The sequence below is a fragment of the Rhyacophila brunnea genome, unplaced genomic scaffold (assembly GCF_057557595.1).
Source record: "Rhyacophila brunnea isolate RB1 unplaced genomic scaffold, BYU_Rbru_1.0 scaffold_22, whole genome shotgun sequence".
Lineage (NCBI taxonomy): Eukaryota > Metazoa > Arthropoda > Insecta > Trichoptera > Rhyacophilidae > Rhyacophila > Rhyacophila brunnea.
Window position 1 is genome coordinate 25545342 of NW_028232882.1, and position 18974 is coordinate 25564315.

At 34.8% G+C, this 18974-nt stretch overlaps 1 protein-coding gene across 3 annotated transcripts; it reads right to left on the reverse strand.

The window, feature by feature from the left end:
* Positions 1-682: 682 nt before the first annotated feature.
* eRF3 (eukaryotic translation release factor 3) lies at positions 683-18583 on the reverse strand. 3 transcript variants are annotated; one of them, XM_085949776.1, is made up of 11 exons: positions 18504-18583; positions 14533-14717; positions 13804-13915; positions 12630-12776; positions 10468-10613; positions 9505-9659; positions 7305-7626; positions 5666-5824; positions 4997-5101; positions 3216-3384; positions 683-869 (listed from the first exon to the last, which is right to left on the reverse strand). In XM_085949776.1, exons 1-11 carry the CDS (start codon positions 18508-18510, stop codon positions 826-828), a joined length of 1551 nt encoding a protein of 516 aa, XP_085805902.1. In that variant the 5' UTR covers positions 18511-18583; the 3' UTR covers positions 683-825. The 3 variants fall into 3 exon arrangements, with proteins under 3 accessions (XP_085805902.1, XP_085805903.1, XP_085805901.1); XM_085949777.1 differs by lacking the exon at positions 18504-18583 and adding an exon at positions 18135-18190; XM_085949775.1 differs by lacking the exon at positions 18504-18583 and adding an exon at positions 17838-18190.
* Between the last annotated feature and the right edge of the window lie 391 nt (positions 18584-18974).

Genomic DNA, 18974 nt, shown 5'->3' on the forward strand with positions numbered 1-18974 from the left:
TGACGCATATAGAAAAAAAATCGATATCCATGTCACAGACCGAGTTATAAAATATTGAACATAGCATAATTTATGTTCTTATATATAAAGAATAATATATCTACAATGAAATTATGTATGCGGGAACAATATTATTTGACATCGCTGACATGGTAAGTGGGTATACTGTGGATTCGGGAAGTAAAACTAGAAAACTAGAGCAGGGGGGGAAATTTACAAAATCCGATGACACTTTGGCAACACATGCTCACTTATTGGGCAACAAACTCTCACTGTCAGTCACAGGTTTCCACTCTGTAAATAGTGTCTTAACAATTGTAAATCTATAATTCATAAAAAAGCTTAGTTTATCTTGCTTAAATTTTACATTTTCAAAACTTGTGTCTCATTTTAAATAATTTACGAATGATAGGTTCAACGATAAACCGAACTTTTGGAGTCACAATATACATAATTGATTCAGGGCATAAAAAGGCAGCACCGAAGGTCTTCCGTCGTCGGTTCGAGCGCGACACTGCACCGTGTTCAGCCTTCCTCTTTGACAAATTCGACTACATAAATAATGTTAAATGGACAGGTGATATTTTGTCAAGATATACGTAACGTAATCCTTCTTGTATAAAAATAGCGATTGGTGTTGGGCAGCACTCCACATGCAATCGAGACAATTAAAGTAAAAACAATTACTTCAACGCACCCCGTATCCCTTATAATAATATGTATATATATTTATTTGAATAATATATTATGTGTATGTCATTACTCGTAGAAATGTATTAAGAAGACCTAGCCTAGCTACCTAGTCTACGCTTAATATGACTTTATTTATTCAATTACTTTTAGGACTTTTCCAATCGCGATTGTTTTATCTGAAACACAAAAAAAACACAACATTAAACACACACTGTACAGTGAAGGCCAAATTATACAAACTTAAATAGCAATTACACGCCATAATTCATCTACAAATTCTACGATGTAGATACTTGGTTTGATTGGTTCATAACATGCGTTGTGTTGCTAGTAACAATTAATTGTAAGTGAACCATAAAAAAAACCTATTGGGTCAACTCGGTAGCAACACAAGACAGTATTCGTACTTTAAATCCTGAATGGAAATTAGTATTGCTGATTGCATTTGAACAAATGACAAGTTGGTACGATTGTATTTACCAGTATTTTTATCTTTTAGAATGAATAAAGATGAGCAACCTTCAATACGTAAATGTCAAAGTGCATTCTGCCATGGACAGAACGTGTCTCACATGCAGAGGCGGCTCCTCTAACACCATGCATGTGCGCTGCACTGCTTTTTCCTAAACATCACTCAATGTGCAACAATGCTATTCATAAGTCATCACTCGTTTATCGCAATTTAATCCATGTAAATTTATACCAAAAGCATATACTCAGTAAACAGTCACCGAATTCGTGCGCTCGTCGGAACGCACAAATATGGATCTTAGTTTGCCGTTCATATTACATTGGGTAATAACAGTTCAAGCCGACACGTGAAAACGATAAATAACTCATGAATACATAAAATTTTATGACCATTAGGGACGCAGCTCAAAAGTTACGCGGAAAAATGTAGTAACTGAGATTTAGCAGGATTGATAAAAAAATAGATTGTTTTATTTAAATCTCATATAAATTCATTGAAAATAGGCTGATATTGAATAAAAATTGATTATCAACATAAATATTTTGGATCGATCCTTTATTCCTTCTATATTTGCAAATATTTGAATATAATTTATAAAAAATTAAAATCTCAGTTACCATGTTCTTTCTCATAGTGAGTGAATATGTATAACATGATGTCATATTTTTAACAATGCAGGCATTTTGCTGGAGTTTTATTGCTTTTTGTAGACGAAGAAACTGACGATTTGTCGAGAGTCGAAAAATACGTACCTACCTATTCAAAACAATCGATAGTTTTGTTTTTTTAATATTTTCTTCAAATATTATTTCTTACATACAATTCAGTATGATTTCTGCGGTCGTCGTTATAGTCGGCTTTTTTAGGTGTTTTGTCACGTTATTTCGATAGTTTTGTTCATAAAAATAAATTCATAACAATATATACACTTATTGTTTAATCAGGGAAGTGTATGTGTATTAAAATGATAAATTTTGAATAAAAGATTTATAATACTTAATACTTATAATTATAGTTCAATCAGTGAAGTGTATGTGTTTTAAAATGATGGCGGTAAACGTAGACTTTATCAATAATAATAATAAGAGTCAGAATAAAAAAAGGATGGTCCGATGACATCTGTGGAAATTGAAAAGTGTTTTTCAACCATTAAAAGAATTAAATCGTCTTTCAGAAATACTTACATTGTAATATAATACAAATACATTGAGGTGTTCGCTAAACAGAAACAACGCTGAATTGATATGCTTTTTAAATAAGGTAAGAAAATTTTGAGTGCACCCCAATGAAAGCAATTTTGGAAACCACCGGCCGCCACTGCTCACATGGCTGTACTTAGAAAAGCTCATGGATATATTTGCATACTTCAGATTTATCATATTTCGATATGGATTTATTATCATTTTAACACTACAACAGGCCATGAGGCCTAATGAAAGTAGTGAAACAATCGTTTAGTAGGATGCAGCGGTGAAACAATCACGAAACATCCAGGCTTTGGCAACAATTACATAAATGTATTGTGACCTTACTGGGATCGAACCAAGAGCTCCCAGATGAGAAGCCAGCACTTCACACATTGGACTACGAGGGAATTTCGAAATGGGGACAATGCATTTGCCATCGGGTCAATTGACGGAATACGTATATTCATGAGTTAGTGTACAAACATTGCACATCAGTAAAGTTATCATACATAAAACCAACTGCATTATATCTTTATACTGTAATATCCGTACAAATGGTTCTAGGACAAAAACCCTCTTGTCAATAACCCAACAATTATCCAATATAAAGATGAAAACTCTTAAAATAAAAATTCATTGACGCAACAGATAATGAATACAGAAGTATATTTGAGAAAATAAATCACGAGCCTAATTACTACAAGGTTCAATGAAACACAGGATATTCACTAAAACAGTTTCAATACTGCAAAATTAGGAATTTTATGACAAGTTAGTTGATCTTGGATAATTACAAAACAGATAGCGTCAGGAACTAAAAAGCAGTGTTACCAATATATAAGAATGTTGATAATGATACTTACTTTCGTCTCTTAATGTAAATCTACCCATCTGTGGGAAAACTTTAAATTGCTCCAAGCAAATAACGCCAGAACATTCTATCCTCATAATAGCTACTTGATCTTGCTTTACAAAACGTGGCCTAGTTTTGGATTTCTCACCAGTCTTCTTGTCTACCAGGCATATTAAGGCCTGAAAAAACAAACAAAAACACATTACAAATATGAAAATATACAAATAAATGGACAAAATGAAAAAGCCATATGTATGGATGATAAATAAATCTTTCTCCATAACAGTATAAAAAAAATCAATGCTGTTATCATATTGATTTCTTTATTTCCTGTCTTTCGTGACTGTGACTTCAAGAACAAGACAAGACACTGGACAAAGGGTTCTTTTCACACTTGGGAACCATAACAGTCTTAAATAGGTATAAAACTTCATGGCTTTCGACACTTCAACAATATTAAATATCCGGTCTGGCAAAACATGTCTTGAGTTTAAACTTCAGCAACGTTCGCGATTAACGAACTCCTAACACTTTCAACACACATTTCAATTACATAGTAGTATTCCCATTAATACTAAACATGACACTTTCAATACATTATGTCTCGAGCATAGTCTCTCTTAGGCATAAAGCCCACCAAAACGGCGCTCGGTGCACTCTCTAAGAAGTGGACCCCCTCCCACCCGCGCATTACCCTACACCTATGTAATAAGGGGCACACGAAGCACAAAATAATTATTATTATCAGCGTCTCTCATAACAAAGCAATAAAAATATTATTAAATTTCTCGGGGCTTGTAATTAATATTCACAATATCATTCTACCAGCGAAATATCGGACACGCAATAACTAAACAATGAGTTCACTGTTATTAAATAATGCCTTCTCGCCTGTCTATTAACGACGCTTCCAGAAGCGTGATTTTGCTTGCCGTGTTCAATGAATGGACTACGTTGTATTTTCCTTAATTCGTGCCGCTGAGAAGCAACACAACGGTGAATCATGGGGCGGGCGGGCACAATGCGTTGTCAAATCCAGTGTGCGCTGGCGTATTCGATTACGTTGTATTTTCGATGATTTACGCGCCACTTGTAAAATTTTGCGCGAGTGTTCCACTCGCTGCGTTAAGTGGGTTTTACGCCTTACAGTGAGCCTGGTGACAACCCAAAGATTTAGTGGTCTCAAATACCAACAAAGATCATCGTTTTATTTAAATGCATGATCTACTAAATTTAAGTGTAAACTGCAGATTTTTGTTTTTGTATTGTTGAAATTTCCATTAATCGAGCAATTTACACGGTTGGCCGGCCAACTCAAGATTGAAGCAGTCACCATGTGTACTAAAATGTTCTTAAAAATTTTCAGTTACCACGGCCTCAATGATTCATTCGATAATGCGCTTAGGACGCATTGACACGATCCGGGTACACTTGGACCGAGCGCACTCATACGAGACAGCTGCATACTAACTATTCCTATACGAGCTAGCTCGGAAGAGTAGAACGTGGTCCGAGTTCACTAAGATCGGACGCCATTGTCCATGTGCGCTCGAATTTCCAGTTGCCACGACACGAGTAAGTATCCTAATGCGCTCGGTCCGAGTGTACTCGGATCGTGTTGATGCAGTTTTAGTGGTCAACTAAAAAGTTCCTGATTCGAGACTGACCTTTTCGACTAGGTCATATACACAATTTGTTTTTTGTTACACATCAGCCAGATTCATAAAAACGGCATAATTGCTGTACTGAATATACCGAATGAAAAAAAGGAAACGGAAAACTCATGCTTACTTTAACTGTAACTTCCTCTGCCGCACAATGTATATGCATCACAGCTGAATATCCTGCACAGATTATTGATTTGTGTTCTAATATAACCAGCTGAGCGTCAAATATCTGTGAATAAAGACACATTAGAATATTAAAGAGGTTTTGTGATATAAATTTTCTTTCATGACTTCCAAAAAAGTATGCCATGAAAACAAGCAAGAACTAGTTTATCATATGACAAAGGGCAAGCGGTTTCACACAACACGTTTCTGTGTTTGATTTAGCCCAGATTCATCACATGTAATTTAATGTAGCTGTGATACATACAGAATTGACACATAGTCAGTTGGAAAAATAGCTGTTCGCACTTCCAACATAGCTTAGTAGGTATGTTACTTGAGGCTATAGATCAAATAGTCACGCTGCCAACATTCTGTCAAAACGCAGAGACTTCATAGCAATTTAGTGCGTGTACAATTTTTGTATTTCAGAGGTATTGACCGCGGTGGCCTGTCAAATCACACACTACAAAAATGTCAAAATGGTGAAAAATAATGACAATTTTTTTATACGAGAGGTTGAGAAATAACCTTTTAACAATTGAAACAATATTCCTAATTGACGGATGCCCCCAATAGCGGTGTCTATTGCCACACAATATAATCATCAATTGGTAGAAAATATTCTTACCCTGCCGGTTTTGATTGGATTAGCCGCGTCGCACAGAACAAATCCAGGCGAGACATCCTCCTCTTCAATACCTTTTAATTTAATTTTTACATTTTCACCTGGACCAATCGACGTCACTTCTTCATCGTCAGACCATAACTGATCAACTGTCACTTGTGTCTGGAAAAAAACAGAAAGAAATGTTATTAAAACATTAAAAAAACTGGTATGATAAAAGTATAGTTGGCAATGATTACTTGAAAGTGAGATAAATTACTAAATAAAATAATTGCCTGGGAACATGTTAAAGCTCCATCCAATAAACAGCTCACAGACTTCCAATGATAATATCGTCTCTGTTCTGGCAGAACACACTAACTGGAGATTACTAGTTTTGAGTAATTTGACTTTGAAGTTGTTAAAATGTTTGAAATGGTCTATCATGTGAGTTTATTAAGTAATCGTAAAACTTGACTTTAAAATAAAGACTGTTTATTTATTAAGAAGGTTTCCAGACGGTAAAGTTTGAAATAAGGAACATTTTGGTATAACTAACTCAATATGTCATTTTTTCGAATTAGTGTCTTCTGCCAGAACAGTGACGATATGGTAGTCTTAAAAACTTTTAACATTACAACACTTGATGCTTTTTTTCACAGAAGCTTCCAATGGTTGAATTGTTAAAAAATAGAGATAAATCTCCATTTTCACTCCAAGTGGAGCAGTATATTATGTGATCCAAAAAAATGTAGGTAATATTAAGGCTGATTTTCCAGTCACGCTGACCGTCGGCGCTGATCGGCGAATATATTGTGTTATCACAATGCAGCGTTTCCTAATAAAATGGATTGCTCGGCGCTGATCAGCATCGGTGCCGACCGTGTGCACCGCGCATCAGCCCCGAGCAGTCAGCGTGATGAATGAGGAATTCGCACAACCCTTGCACTTGATCAAACACATAAAAGATAAGATCAAAACCACAACCCATGTTTTATAGAAGGCATAATAATAAATTTGCAGCCATAGCAAAATTAACATTCAATAGGTTGGCAGTGCATTAAAACATGTTATCTATTTTTAGTATCATGTAGATTAATATTTTTGGGTTTGTTCATCTAAATAATGATTCGTTTGGCATAGTTGGTCAAACAATAATAATAATTGATAGTCTGTTCTTTCAACAAATCAAACATGTTTGTTATTATAAATAATCCAACATTCGAACCTATTAATAAAACAATAACATCTATTCGTAACAATCCACATTTTGGCAGCTCTCGTGGTGCAGTGCGTAAGGCGCTGGCCTTCCATCCGGGAGTTCCGGGTTCGATCCCAGCGAATACACAATATATTTATGTGATTTTCTCAAAGCCTGGGTATTTGTGATTGTTGAAATTACTAACAAACCACCTCGTACAAAAAAGCAATGGGATGGTTAATAATAATAATAAAAAAACAATACACATTTCAGGATTCATCTTGACAATACTAAATTGTTTAAAAATAAGTCTTTTTAGCAACACTCTTAATATTTAGATTCTATCCATGTAGAGGTTTTTTCCAATATGTTTATTCCATCATCATCCCATTGCATAATGCATCCCTACTCCGACTCCCTATTAAACGATAATATTATGATAGACTTGGAAGTATCCCTTACCCTATTGGGCATCAATAAAAGCAGGAGTCCCTTCCTTGCACTGCCGGCCTCCACTTTGCCCATGAGCACCGTTCCCATATCCTTGTACTTGTCCACTACAGGCATAATGAAGGGCCCGTCCATCTTACGGTTGAGTGAAGGCAGGTTGTCGATGAACTGGATGAAAGGCGGCCCCCGGTACCACGGGCACACCTCCTCCTCCACCTGCTCCCGGATACCCTGCCCCGTCTGGCCCGAGCACGGGAGGAACGAAAGGTCCTTCGTGGGATTGAAACCTAATTTCTTTAAGTAAGGAAGAATTTTATCCCTGCATTCATTATACCTGAAAATTACATTTCAAAGAATGTTAAATTTATAACATAAATAAACAAATTACGAATTCAGAGTGTTCAAAACATAATGTCAAACACAAGGGAAATAAATGCTAACAATATTTAAATTAATAAAAGACAGGGCAATAAGATGGACAAAAAGTCTATGGAAGTAAACTGAATGAACTAAAACCCTATTTTAAAGACTTGTAAAACAACATTCACCTAGGATTACCCTCAACGCAAGTGGAATATATCAATATTCGAAGTGGTTTGATTCAATACATACCGTCCCAATGGAGCCAAAGGCACGAACTTGCCTTTTTGGCTAATTTGACTTCAGTGCATGGATATGCTAGAAATATACCAAATTTTAATACGCCAAAGAACAGAAGTGCTAGTGGCTCAAGAAATGGGCGAAATAATGACATTACTTTTCACTAAACTGCGCACCTAAATACAGAATACATATTAGACAAAGGCACTAATGTGGCACATTCGTGTAAAAAAAATGTTTAAAAAGGAGTTATTTTTCGGTGTGCCAAAGATAATATAGGTATAATAGACAATAAGACCCGAATTAAATAATATTATATAAATTAAAATTGTTGATAAATGGTTCAGACGGTTAACTTATTGTAACAATTATAATACCTAAATCCATAAATATGATAAACTACCCTTGATAGCCGCCTTGTGTATAGAATAGATGCGCAGAAGTGTCATTTTGCACATTAGTGACTTTGGCATGGGACATGGCATTTGGGACGATACATAATATATCTACACTAGATAGTGACATGCACCAATTTGTAAACAGAATCCTTCCTATCTCTCCAAAGTAGTTATCTTCACACAAAATATATTAGTTACAATTATTACAGACCAATATTTTCATAATATTTAAAGGAGTCACTAGTTTCCCGCATACTGTCGCACAAGATCTTTTTGTCAACGTGTTAAAACTGTCAACTAATAATAAGCCCCTCCTGTTTTTAACCGCACTTCGACTGCAACGACTTCCAGTTATCGACGAGTTGTCCATGTGTTAAAACTGTGAACTAACAAGCCCCTCCTATTTAGTTAATCGCACTTTGACTTCAGCGACTTTCGGTTATTGTCTAGATCTTCTTGTCAGACAGTAGTAATTTCATTACTTTCAGATGGAATCATAACATTCGTGACAATAATTGCATGGTTTTTCTTTAGCAAATTAAATTAAGGGTTGAGTCTTTGTCACTCTTAAAGGCTCTGGCACACAGGGCGATCTGTCGCAGTGAGCCAATCGTGATCACAGCGGGCAGTGATATGGTTAGACATAATTGAATACGCGATCTGTGCAATGGCGGAAGAAACAGGAGTTATTTGTCAAAAAACTTTGGTTTTTCATATATATTTTCATAGTTCCTTGAAACTTACACATGATATACGAAAATATAGAAAACATCTATCTTCATGAGAGTGAAGCTCAATCCAGGGCAGGGCAGGGCGGTGGTACTCCCCAAATCTTTCTCTTTTCGTACTGATGTCACGTTCTTATTACTTTGTAGGATAGAGAAAGTAGTTGCTCCTTTCCTATACACATTTACCCGCTAGGAAGCAACCACGATACTGGATCGCTCACAAAGATGTCACGGCCATTGTGATGGTCTCATATCGCTGCCCGCCGCAATATATCGCGTTTCGTGTACCCGAGCCTTAAATGTACACCATGGAATCTTAACTATCTCCACCACCAAAAAGTCAAGTCACCATCATAACTGAATTACCAACATTGGTCTGAGGTGGGTTGCAATATATTAGCAATTGTCCCAGGCAATGAGGATAATATTGACGTTCTATCCAGATTAACCAATGGAGTTATCAGTGTATTTAGATTGAATACTAACCTAGCTTCATCCCAGTTAACAGTGGCATCATCCATTTTGTTAACTAATACAACGAGGTGTTTGACTCCGGCGGTTTTTGCCAACATGGCGTGTTCTCTTGTTTGACCTCCGCGGTCGAAGCCGGTTTCAAATTCACCTTTACGTGCTGATATTACCTGAAACATTTCAAAAGCCAATATTTAGAGATAAAGCACTGAAAACCTGCATACTTCCGACACATTTTCCATAGTGAGAAGTGTAATATTTAACAACTCGAAAAGAGGGTAATCTCCGATATTAAGTCAAAATTACAATGTTGGAAAATCAATTCAAAAATGAACATTTTATAATGGCTATTGGTTTAATTAAGAAGTACTAGTAAATTGTATTGTTTCGAAACTTTCACAGATGTGTGATCGTAATAGATTTTGTGTTGTTAAGATCAATAAAAAACTCAGTCTTTGGATTCAGCGAGTGTGTATCAGATAAACTATCTCTGATTCAATTGGGAAAGGTTACAACCTATCGTGATATGATTATTTGATTATTTGATGACTACACATTTGTTCAGACCGGATAAATGAAACTATGTATTTCATAAACAACAATATATAAATTTGATTAAAACTCATTTAGTGCTGACACCGCGACTGGCGCGTTTGCGTTACCTGGCCATTAGATATAATTAACATGCATAAATGTGGTAATTAAAAATTAGTTAACAGGTCAGCAGTGATTGTGTTTTGAGTTGATTGCCTTTTATTAAATAATTTTAAAAATAATACAATGATAATAAAAAAAAAAAAAAAATTCAATCAATATAATATATCAATCGACTAAGAAATTACGAATTCAGCATTAAAAATTAACGTTATGGTGTACCATTTTGCAGTTACGGATTTATATGTAGGAGGTGTCGGTGTCGTAGACAAAGATTTTATCTTTGGCCCATTTCGGTAACAAAAATAGGTACTCCCAACTCACCAAAACAGCTAAATCTGCCTGGGCTGCACCGCCAATCATGTTCGGAACAAAACTCTTGTGTCCGGGTGCATCCAAAATTGTGAAATGCTTTTTATCAGTCTCAAAATACGCTCGTCCTACTTCTACAGTTTTTCCTTTGTCTCGTTCTGGAAAGAGAAACATTTACAGATATCAGTGATTACTGCGATAATGAGAGGAGGTGTGCTAAGGAGCTACAACCCAAATTGAGCCCATACTCAATTTGGGTTGTAGTGCCATTGAAAAAGAAATAATTATTACTGTACCTTAAAACAATAATTATCATTACAATAGAACATTGGTTATCTGGACCTCGATTATCCGGATTATTATTTGAAGTACAATTCAAAACACTTAATTGCTAAAAAAGGTAAAGATTTAAAAATTAAAAAAAAGTGTTATTCTTGAAGTAAAATACATCCAATGTTTTTATTATTTTTTTGATTATCCAGGTTTATTGTAATCGGAACTTAGAGACGGACCAAAAGAACTCTGTCTGCTAAATAAAATCATTCTTATCAAAAAAAAGGAGAGTAATTGCCATACGTTTGTGTGATATTAAATTGTGTTTAAGCTGACTCGATATTGATGTGTCGAATATGTCGATGTGACGTCAACGTTATTCACAAAATCACGATGCCAAATGGAACTCCGCAGATTGATCGAATGCAACTGTTTAGTTTGAAAAAATTATCTGCAGTTGACAAGTCGCATGCTTCTCAGGATGCGAGTCAAAGATGCCAGGACGCATCAAACACCTACGAATTGGTCATTCCTACACTGGCTCGCCGATCGACGCATCCATCTATACGTTTCAAAGGTTACTTATGACTGTCGCTAGATAGATCTGCATGGTGCGGTCTTCATATGCAACACCGGATCGACGTTCTTGGAAGGTTTGATTTATGGCTGTGCGGCAGACGAGACGAGTTCATCTATGAGAGCCGGCTAAGAATACCATTTATTTAACTCAGTGACAAAGAATTTAATTCAATTTTGCGATATCTGCGAAGAAATATTTCTCAATGATACAAGAGTATCCTCATTGACCAACAACTTACAAGAGCTCTAGTATACAATGACAGTGTGACTAGCTGGAATGTGAAGGACTCTTAAGAAAATTATCATTCAGAATGGGATCAATCAATGATAATTCCACTATCATGGCAGCTTAGTATTAGCACAAATGCATTATATTAAACTGACACCAAAACTCAGGTGTAACATGGCGAGTCTAATGCCATCCGCTCACGCAGAAACTAAAATCTAACGAACTGGTTGGTGATGGAACTCATAAACTGGCCAGTGACTGATGCTTCGCATACGGCGCTACTGAAACCTAATAAATAATCTCATAAACTCAAACTGTCAAACCCATTGTCTTTCCTACTTCAGTCCAAACTTTTTCCGCAATATCTTTACGGGAATATTCTGGTAGCCTGTCATTATACAGCAGGCAGGAGTATTTCTTAACATCTGCCACATATTTTAAATTAAAAATCGGTTCGCCCATCTTTAACTTTTGACTTGTTATTGCTTGTTTAGTTCAGTTCAGTGCTACCAATTTTGGTAAGAAAATATGATTTTTTATCAAATCTACTGATATTGGTACAGTAAAACTTCGTTAATAAGAACACGGACAATTTGAAATTCGCCGTAATTCAAAATTTTCGCGAAAAAAAAGTCCCTTGAACATTATTTTCATACAAAACCATACCTTTAATTCGAATTTCGTAATTATTTCAGAGTCTTGGCATATAAAAATATTCAATAAATCTTAATAAAGTACACTATTTCATGAGCTAGAAGATAAGTACACTATTTCAATTGTGAACAGACTTTTCTTAAAACATCATAAATTACTTATTTTAAGAAGGTAATAAAAATAATCCTGACATTTTATGACCTATTAACACACACGGAACCGGAAATTTGGAAGGCACATCTATGATCGTAAACGATATTAATGAAAATCAAATTTTTTTAAATATTTTTCCCAGGCATTTCATAATTCGTATTAATGAGGTTTTTACTGTACTTCAATTTGACAAAAGGGGCGTTGTAGTCATATTGAATGACAATAGCTAATATAGATGATAGTATGTGTTTGGATTTTATTTCAGCTGTGAATGTATATTACTAACCTTCTTGATTTGTGTCTAACGCCCACGAGAGGTACCAAGATTCTCGTGATTTCTCTCTTGCTTCCCTTTCATATTTTTCTAGTGTTCTTTTATCAACCATTCCTGTAAGAGACATTATCTGACCACCGATGGTCGATTTTCCAGCATCTGAAAAAGAAAGTCAAGATTGGGTTTGATAAATGCATATTTGAATTATGTTTCAACAGCAAATAATCATTTTGAACTGTTTTGAATATTATCTCCAATGTGACAACTTTATCAAAATGGTTTTTTTTATATTATCTATTAATTTAATGCCAAAATTAAAATACAATTATTTGTAGAAACCTCCGATGTGACATGTCTCGTATTTTAATAAAACCATAATACCTACAATGTAGGCTGTCATCACATTGGAGCTATTACGAACATTTGATGACAATGAATTCCTCACTACCCATTATTTAGAATTTATTCAGAGTCAAAAAAATCTATCTTATTTTTGTGCTTACAAAACAGTTTTGTCTCTCCTGTAAAATTACAATTTTCTCGCATCACAAATTAAAACGGCTCAATGACAATATTTTATAATCAAGCTACAAAAGAATACACAAGTGAAACACTAAAAATTGCAGCTCCGAGACACTTGTTTCCATAACAAAACATCTTATGAACAAAACAAAATATATATCTTTCTTTGATTGATAATGTGAATACTAACATATTTTTTCAATAAAAATTTGTTTATTTATCCAATCTTTAGAGGTTATTTTATAACTCATCACAAACGTTTGCGTCGAAATATCAAAATAAAAGCGATAATTGTCCTGGCTTTGTGTATGTACATGCTAATCGAAATAATATTTAACTATTGATACAGCTATATTGTCTCTTGGTTCACTTCGAAATTGTATCGATGTTACATCAATGATTACTGCATTCTGGAGCTATTTCTATAGTTAGAATGGCTGACACTTAATGGAGAATAGGCATCAAATGTAGACCAGCAGATTAGTTGAAATTGTAATAATACAATTAAAAAGTATATGTTGGAATTCGACAAAAAACTATTCCAATGAATATTACTCCCAGAATGAAAATATCGATAACTATATAGGTATCTATTACACAAATTTTTAAATGTACCATAAACATTGTGTTTGGATTAAGCGTCATTAAAGTGTAAGTAACTAACCGACGTGTCCAATAAATACAACATTGATATGCTCCTTCTTGCTTCGTGTGTCCTCGATCCTTGGAGGTTTTTTCTTTATTACTTTTCTCATTTCCTCTACCTCGTCTTCTTCCTGGAAATGATGAGGAAAAGTTTAACAAAAACCATTACATGTGTATTAAAAAGCAGTTTAAAGCGTGACCAAGGAAAAAAAATACTCCTTTTTTCCATGAATTGTTGATCAATTAAATATTTGATGAATAACATCATGAAAGACTTTAACTTGACTCATGCAGCTCATGTGGGGGCCAATCCAAACAGAACTGAACCGACTAGAATTCATAGCAAGCAGTCATCCGTTAGTTCAATCAATATTTTCAGCCAAGCACCATTCCATATTTTGAATAAACATCTTCAGCTTGCCATGTGAATGCGCTATCCATTAAACGAAATGTCCTTCTTGTGGATATTTCCTATCACACATAGACGAGGATGTTTTCAAATTCATGTCAATTCAGATGTCAATGTACTAGAGGCCATCACATTTATACTAGCTATAGATGTCGTTAGTTGCTCTAATATAAATAGTAAGTAATGGTTAACAAAATTATGATCATTTATTCGGTATTGAAGTGAGAGCAGTTCTATGGCTTCTCTTTTTAATGGGTTACTGTAGTATTGAATTTCTCAACCTGGAGGAATAAACATTTCCAATTGAGGTGTAAACAATGTAATATGAAAATACTATACCTCTCCGGCTTCATCGTCAGGGTCTTGGTCGGGGGTGAGGAGGGAATCATCGGCTTCTGCCTCCCAACTGTCGGCAGTCGGAGACACCCCGCCTCCCCCTTCTCCCCCTCCGCCCGCGGCCGGAGGGACAGGGGGCGGTTCCTCCACCCGGGGGCACGCCATGACTTCTGTTTCAGCACCTGCACCTATATTCGCAGTACATGTCGTTAATTAAACTCTCCGGCAAAACAATTGAATAATCAAGGCAATCGTTTAATATACAGACAATCGCAAGACTAAAATACATTTAGATAGAATTATCCGGCAACAATTTCGATTTACAGACTAATACTTTTTTTTCAACATAAGTTAAAAAAATCTTCTCAATATATGTTTATCATTGAGAAAAAAATATATACTTACAGAGGGAGGTATGTGAATGTGTACACCTTGTATACACCTGTTTCACAAAATTTGACAAGAATTACTTGGCAGACGGTGAACCTCGAAAGATATGACAGAAGCACGTTCTCATTTCGAATAAGGAATGAATATCATTAATCCGTGATGATGAATGATTTTGTTTTTATAACGGAGTTTTTTTTCTAAAATTAATATATGTGAAAATGATTCGGTACCTATACGTCTTTTCGAATTTCACTTACGGTCAACTTTTCAGGAACGTGTCTCAGCCGTAAAGCGAGGTATTAATGCAATTGTATCAATCAGGTTACAGAAGGTAACTTTTCTGTATCTGTATATTAAACAAGTACCTGTTTAGTATCATGCATATTACCTACAATCTAAATAATATCACTACATGGATGTAAAAAATATAGCTGTAAATAAATTACAAATTCTATCAAATGACTTTTTCTTACGAGCAGTAAACTTGAATCAAAATTTCAATTACATATTTCTTAATAGAGGAATACTTTACAAACACACTATACAAAAACGATTAAGAAAAATAAACATTCTACTTTAGCACATATCTACAATAATATTTACGTAGAAGCTCGTAGCCTGCAACTATGATTAATTCACTTTAATTGGACAAATAAATAAACAAAACATTAACGTCATCATATTCATTATTTAATTCCGTTTCTGTTATTTTTAATACTCATATAGCTATACAATGGATATCATAAAAACTACACACAACATGCAAATAGATAATATTGAACGCGTATTACTTTTGTGAAGCAATAAGTAAGGCCAGGCCGGTGACTACAATAAGCTATCAAATTAATGGCATTTGCCACGTTGGGTATTAGACCCATAGTTTAAAGTGCGAAGCGAAGCATTGAAAAGGTCATGTTTTTTTTATTCATTTTTACAACACTACGAAAGGCTACGAAGCCTAATTATGGTAGTGTAGTAGTAGTAAAACAGTCACAGAAACATCCAGGATTGAGAAAATCTGATAGGACGTATTGTGACCTCACTGAGATCGAACCGAAGGTCGCCGTATAGGTATAACATCTTGCATAATATAATGGTAACTGTATAACTGCGTAATTAGTTTCCAGGTTAGAGATTTAAAACTGTCCTAACTAAAATATCATTCACATTGAACTCATAACGATTTGATATGAGAGTAATTTAAATTTGTTATTTCAAATACAATACTTCTTATCACATTAATATACCTAACGCACTTCTAAATAAGAATCTTCGATTTATTTTAATATGCTTAACATTATAACTGTGACCACTGAAAATTTTTTAGTTCCGTAACTAAAAGTAATAATGCTTTAAGGAAGAAACATGCCCACCATAGACCCGAAGTGGACATGTTTGTTTCCTAATCTGTTTGAATACCGTGGCGTGCATCAAATTCATATTGTTTTTTCAACCAATACAACTTCGGCACGGACCCCAATGATAGAGCGACTCATTAACCACCAATTTTTGTCTAGTCTGTTAAGATAGCTTCAGAATGCGGACGTACATTACAATAACTTGTCGATAGAAGAAAAGCCTCATGCAAGGCGAGTCAAATATAATGTATAAGTATGATACTCTACTAAAAAAACTTTTATACAATGAAAACCACTATGTAATTACTACAAGAAATTAAACAAAACACAAGTGGATAGACCTCTACCTACACAACCTAGTGACTGCAGATATTTAATCAACCACAAGAGTATTTAACTTTCCATTCTCTTAGATTATTAATCAGTTGACAGCTGCACATAATTAGAGTTGAAATTATTTGAAAAAAGAATAGAACTCGGTTTGAAATGACATAGATATTTTAGTTTGCTATGATTTTGAAGAATACCTATTTACTATGGTATCTAGGTGAGACTTTCCGAAGTTATAGGTCTCTCAGCCAGAGTTGGTGCGACACAGATATGAAAGATTGTGTGTATTGGTGAATTTCTGAAGAATACAGTATTCTTTTACAGGCTGTTCCTTTATTGAATGCGTCTGTGTGAGTATTCGGCCGCCTCAACTTTGGTTGCGCGATCTATACCAAAATTATGTTAAATATCCATGAATTACCACTGGATATTCGACATGTGTACATCGGCAGTTAAGTAAAAATGAATGGTGGATTTGTTTCAATAACTCTAAATATGCGTAATATAGATAAGGTGATATGTTGGATTGAAGTAAAAATGAAGATGCCAATTAATTAATTGACGTTTATTATTATATTATAGCTCCGTATATTCTGATTATATTATTTTATCATAGCGGTACGTATATCTATGTGAATGGATTTGCCCGATGTAATAGAAAACTTTCAGGGTTTGATGTAAGTCTTACAGATGTTCAAATTACTAAAAATTAGAAGTGTATAAATACGAAAACAAAGAAAAATAATCAAAATATAGCCCAAAAACAGTTAATGCCACTCAAATTATTAACAATTGGCCAGTACTCATAACGTAGCACATGCTTCAAAGCTAATAAAACATATTTTGTAAAACTATTGAGTAAATTACAGACATGCATGCTGACATGGCATACGATGATTTGTAGCGTATTTACGTCTGTGCAAAATTAATAATATCCGAAGTGATATTTAGATAAAGCAATATTGATGAATCGAAAGCGATACACACTTCTGTCAAATGTGATGACTTCATTCGAACTCGTGTGGGAAACTTTAGAAATGTGACAGATGAAGATTTTAGAAAATGCGTCTACCACAACATTTAGACTATGAATAAACATTCAATTTGATGTTAAATGTAATAGTGAGACGTTAAAAACAGATCCATATGTAGAGTTCGACGCCTGCTTCGTCGCGACAAAATTTATATCGCAGCCACCTTGTCAAATGTAGAGTGACAAAACAGACTAACCGTTCATCACAGGGCTTTCGGCAGAGTTTGTGGATTGAGACTCTGATTTTTGCGACGTCGTGGGCGAATCCATATTGTCATTATCCGTGGAGGGTACACCGAAAGAAGGCACAAATTCCACAGCGTTTACATTCAACGTGGAAAATTTTGCAGATAAGTCATTGGGGTCCGACGAACTCGCTTCCCCGACCGCGCTGTCGGCTTGCGTTTCCCACGAATCGGGAGCGCCGTTATTTGACATTTTAATAAATCCGCTAATAGTTTTCCTTCACAACACCGCACTGACAATTAATTCACCTTTAATCGCACCCTAATGAATCCGCGTGTGTCCTCACCATAGACCGGAAGTTCATGGCAGATGAGCAAAAAATTAATAAATTCTCAAGTACACATCGATTATTCAAAAGTTATCATAAATGAATATTAAAATATGATAAATATTTTTATGATAATTAAAATCACGGAGTCTTCTGCGAAATTCTTCATGTATTTTATGTAGTTCACCATATGACTAGTACATCCGGAATGAATTTATCTATAAAGTTTGAAGAATTTTTATATTTATCACATTATTATCGACGATAACTCCGTACAAGTAATTAAATAACATAAAAAGAATAAGGAAGTTTGATTAAATAAAGAAATAAACTGAAAATAATTACGTACTATACATGAATGATATAATTTCTCGCTGACTATGGATAGCTCCGTGGCGATTCAGAAACTGACTGTGTCAGAAAGAGAAAGCCAACATAAGGAGAATTTATTTTATTATTGTTACGCGGTATTTTTGAATTGCCACATTGCATTGCACTCGACAACGACAACCGCGATAACGGCGGCAATCGTATTCCGCTGTTTAAAATTGGAACACTTTTCAAATAGAACCGGTAATTTAGCTGAAACAAACGAATTAAGAAAACTGTCAAATATAAAATATACTATTCTGCGAGTGTTCGCTGCAAATTTATGGAGCATAATATTAATTAGAAAAATTTATGGGAATGGCTTATATTCGCCTATTTTAACCTGCTTGGCACACAGTAAGTTATCGAATCAGTGGATATAATCAAAAGATAACGCTGGTAAGTCTTTTTTTATGATAACGGTTAGTTATTTAAATATATTTTCTAAATA

Coding starts and splice junctions, on each gene's coding strand:
- eRF3 (XM_085949775.1), bottom strand. CDS start 18,078: ATGTCAAATAACGGCGCTCCCGATTCGTGGGAAACGCAAGCCGACAGC. Junction 10,614..12,629: donor GTTAGACACAAATCAAGAAG/GTTAGTAATATA, acceptor TTCTCTTTCCAG/AACGAGACAAAGGAAAAACT. Junction 870..3,215: donor ATTTACATTAAGAGACGAAA/GTAAGTATCATT, acceptor TTTGTGTTTCAG/ATAAAACAATCGCGATTGGA.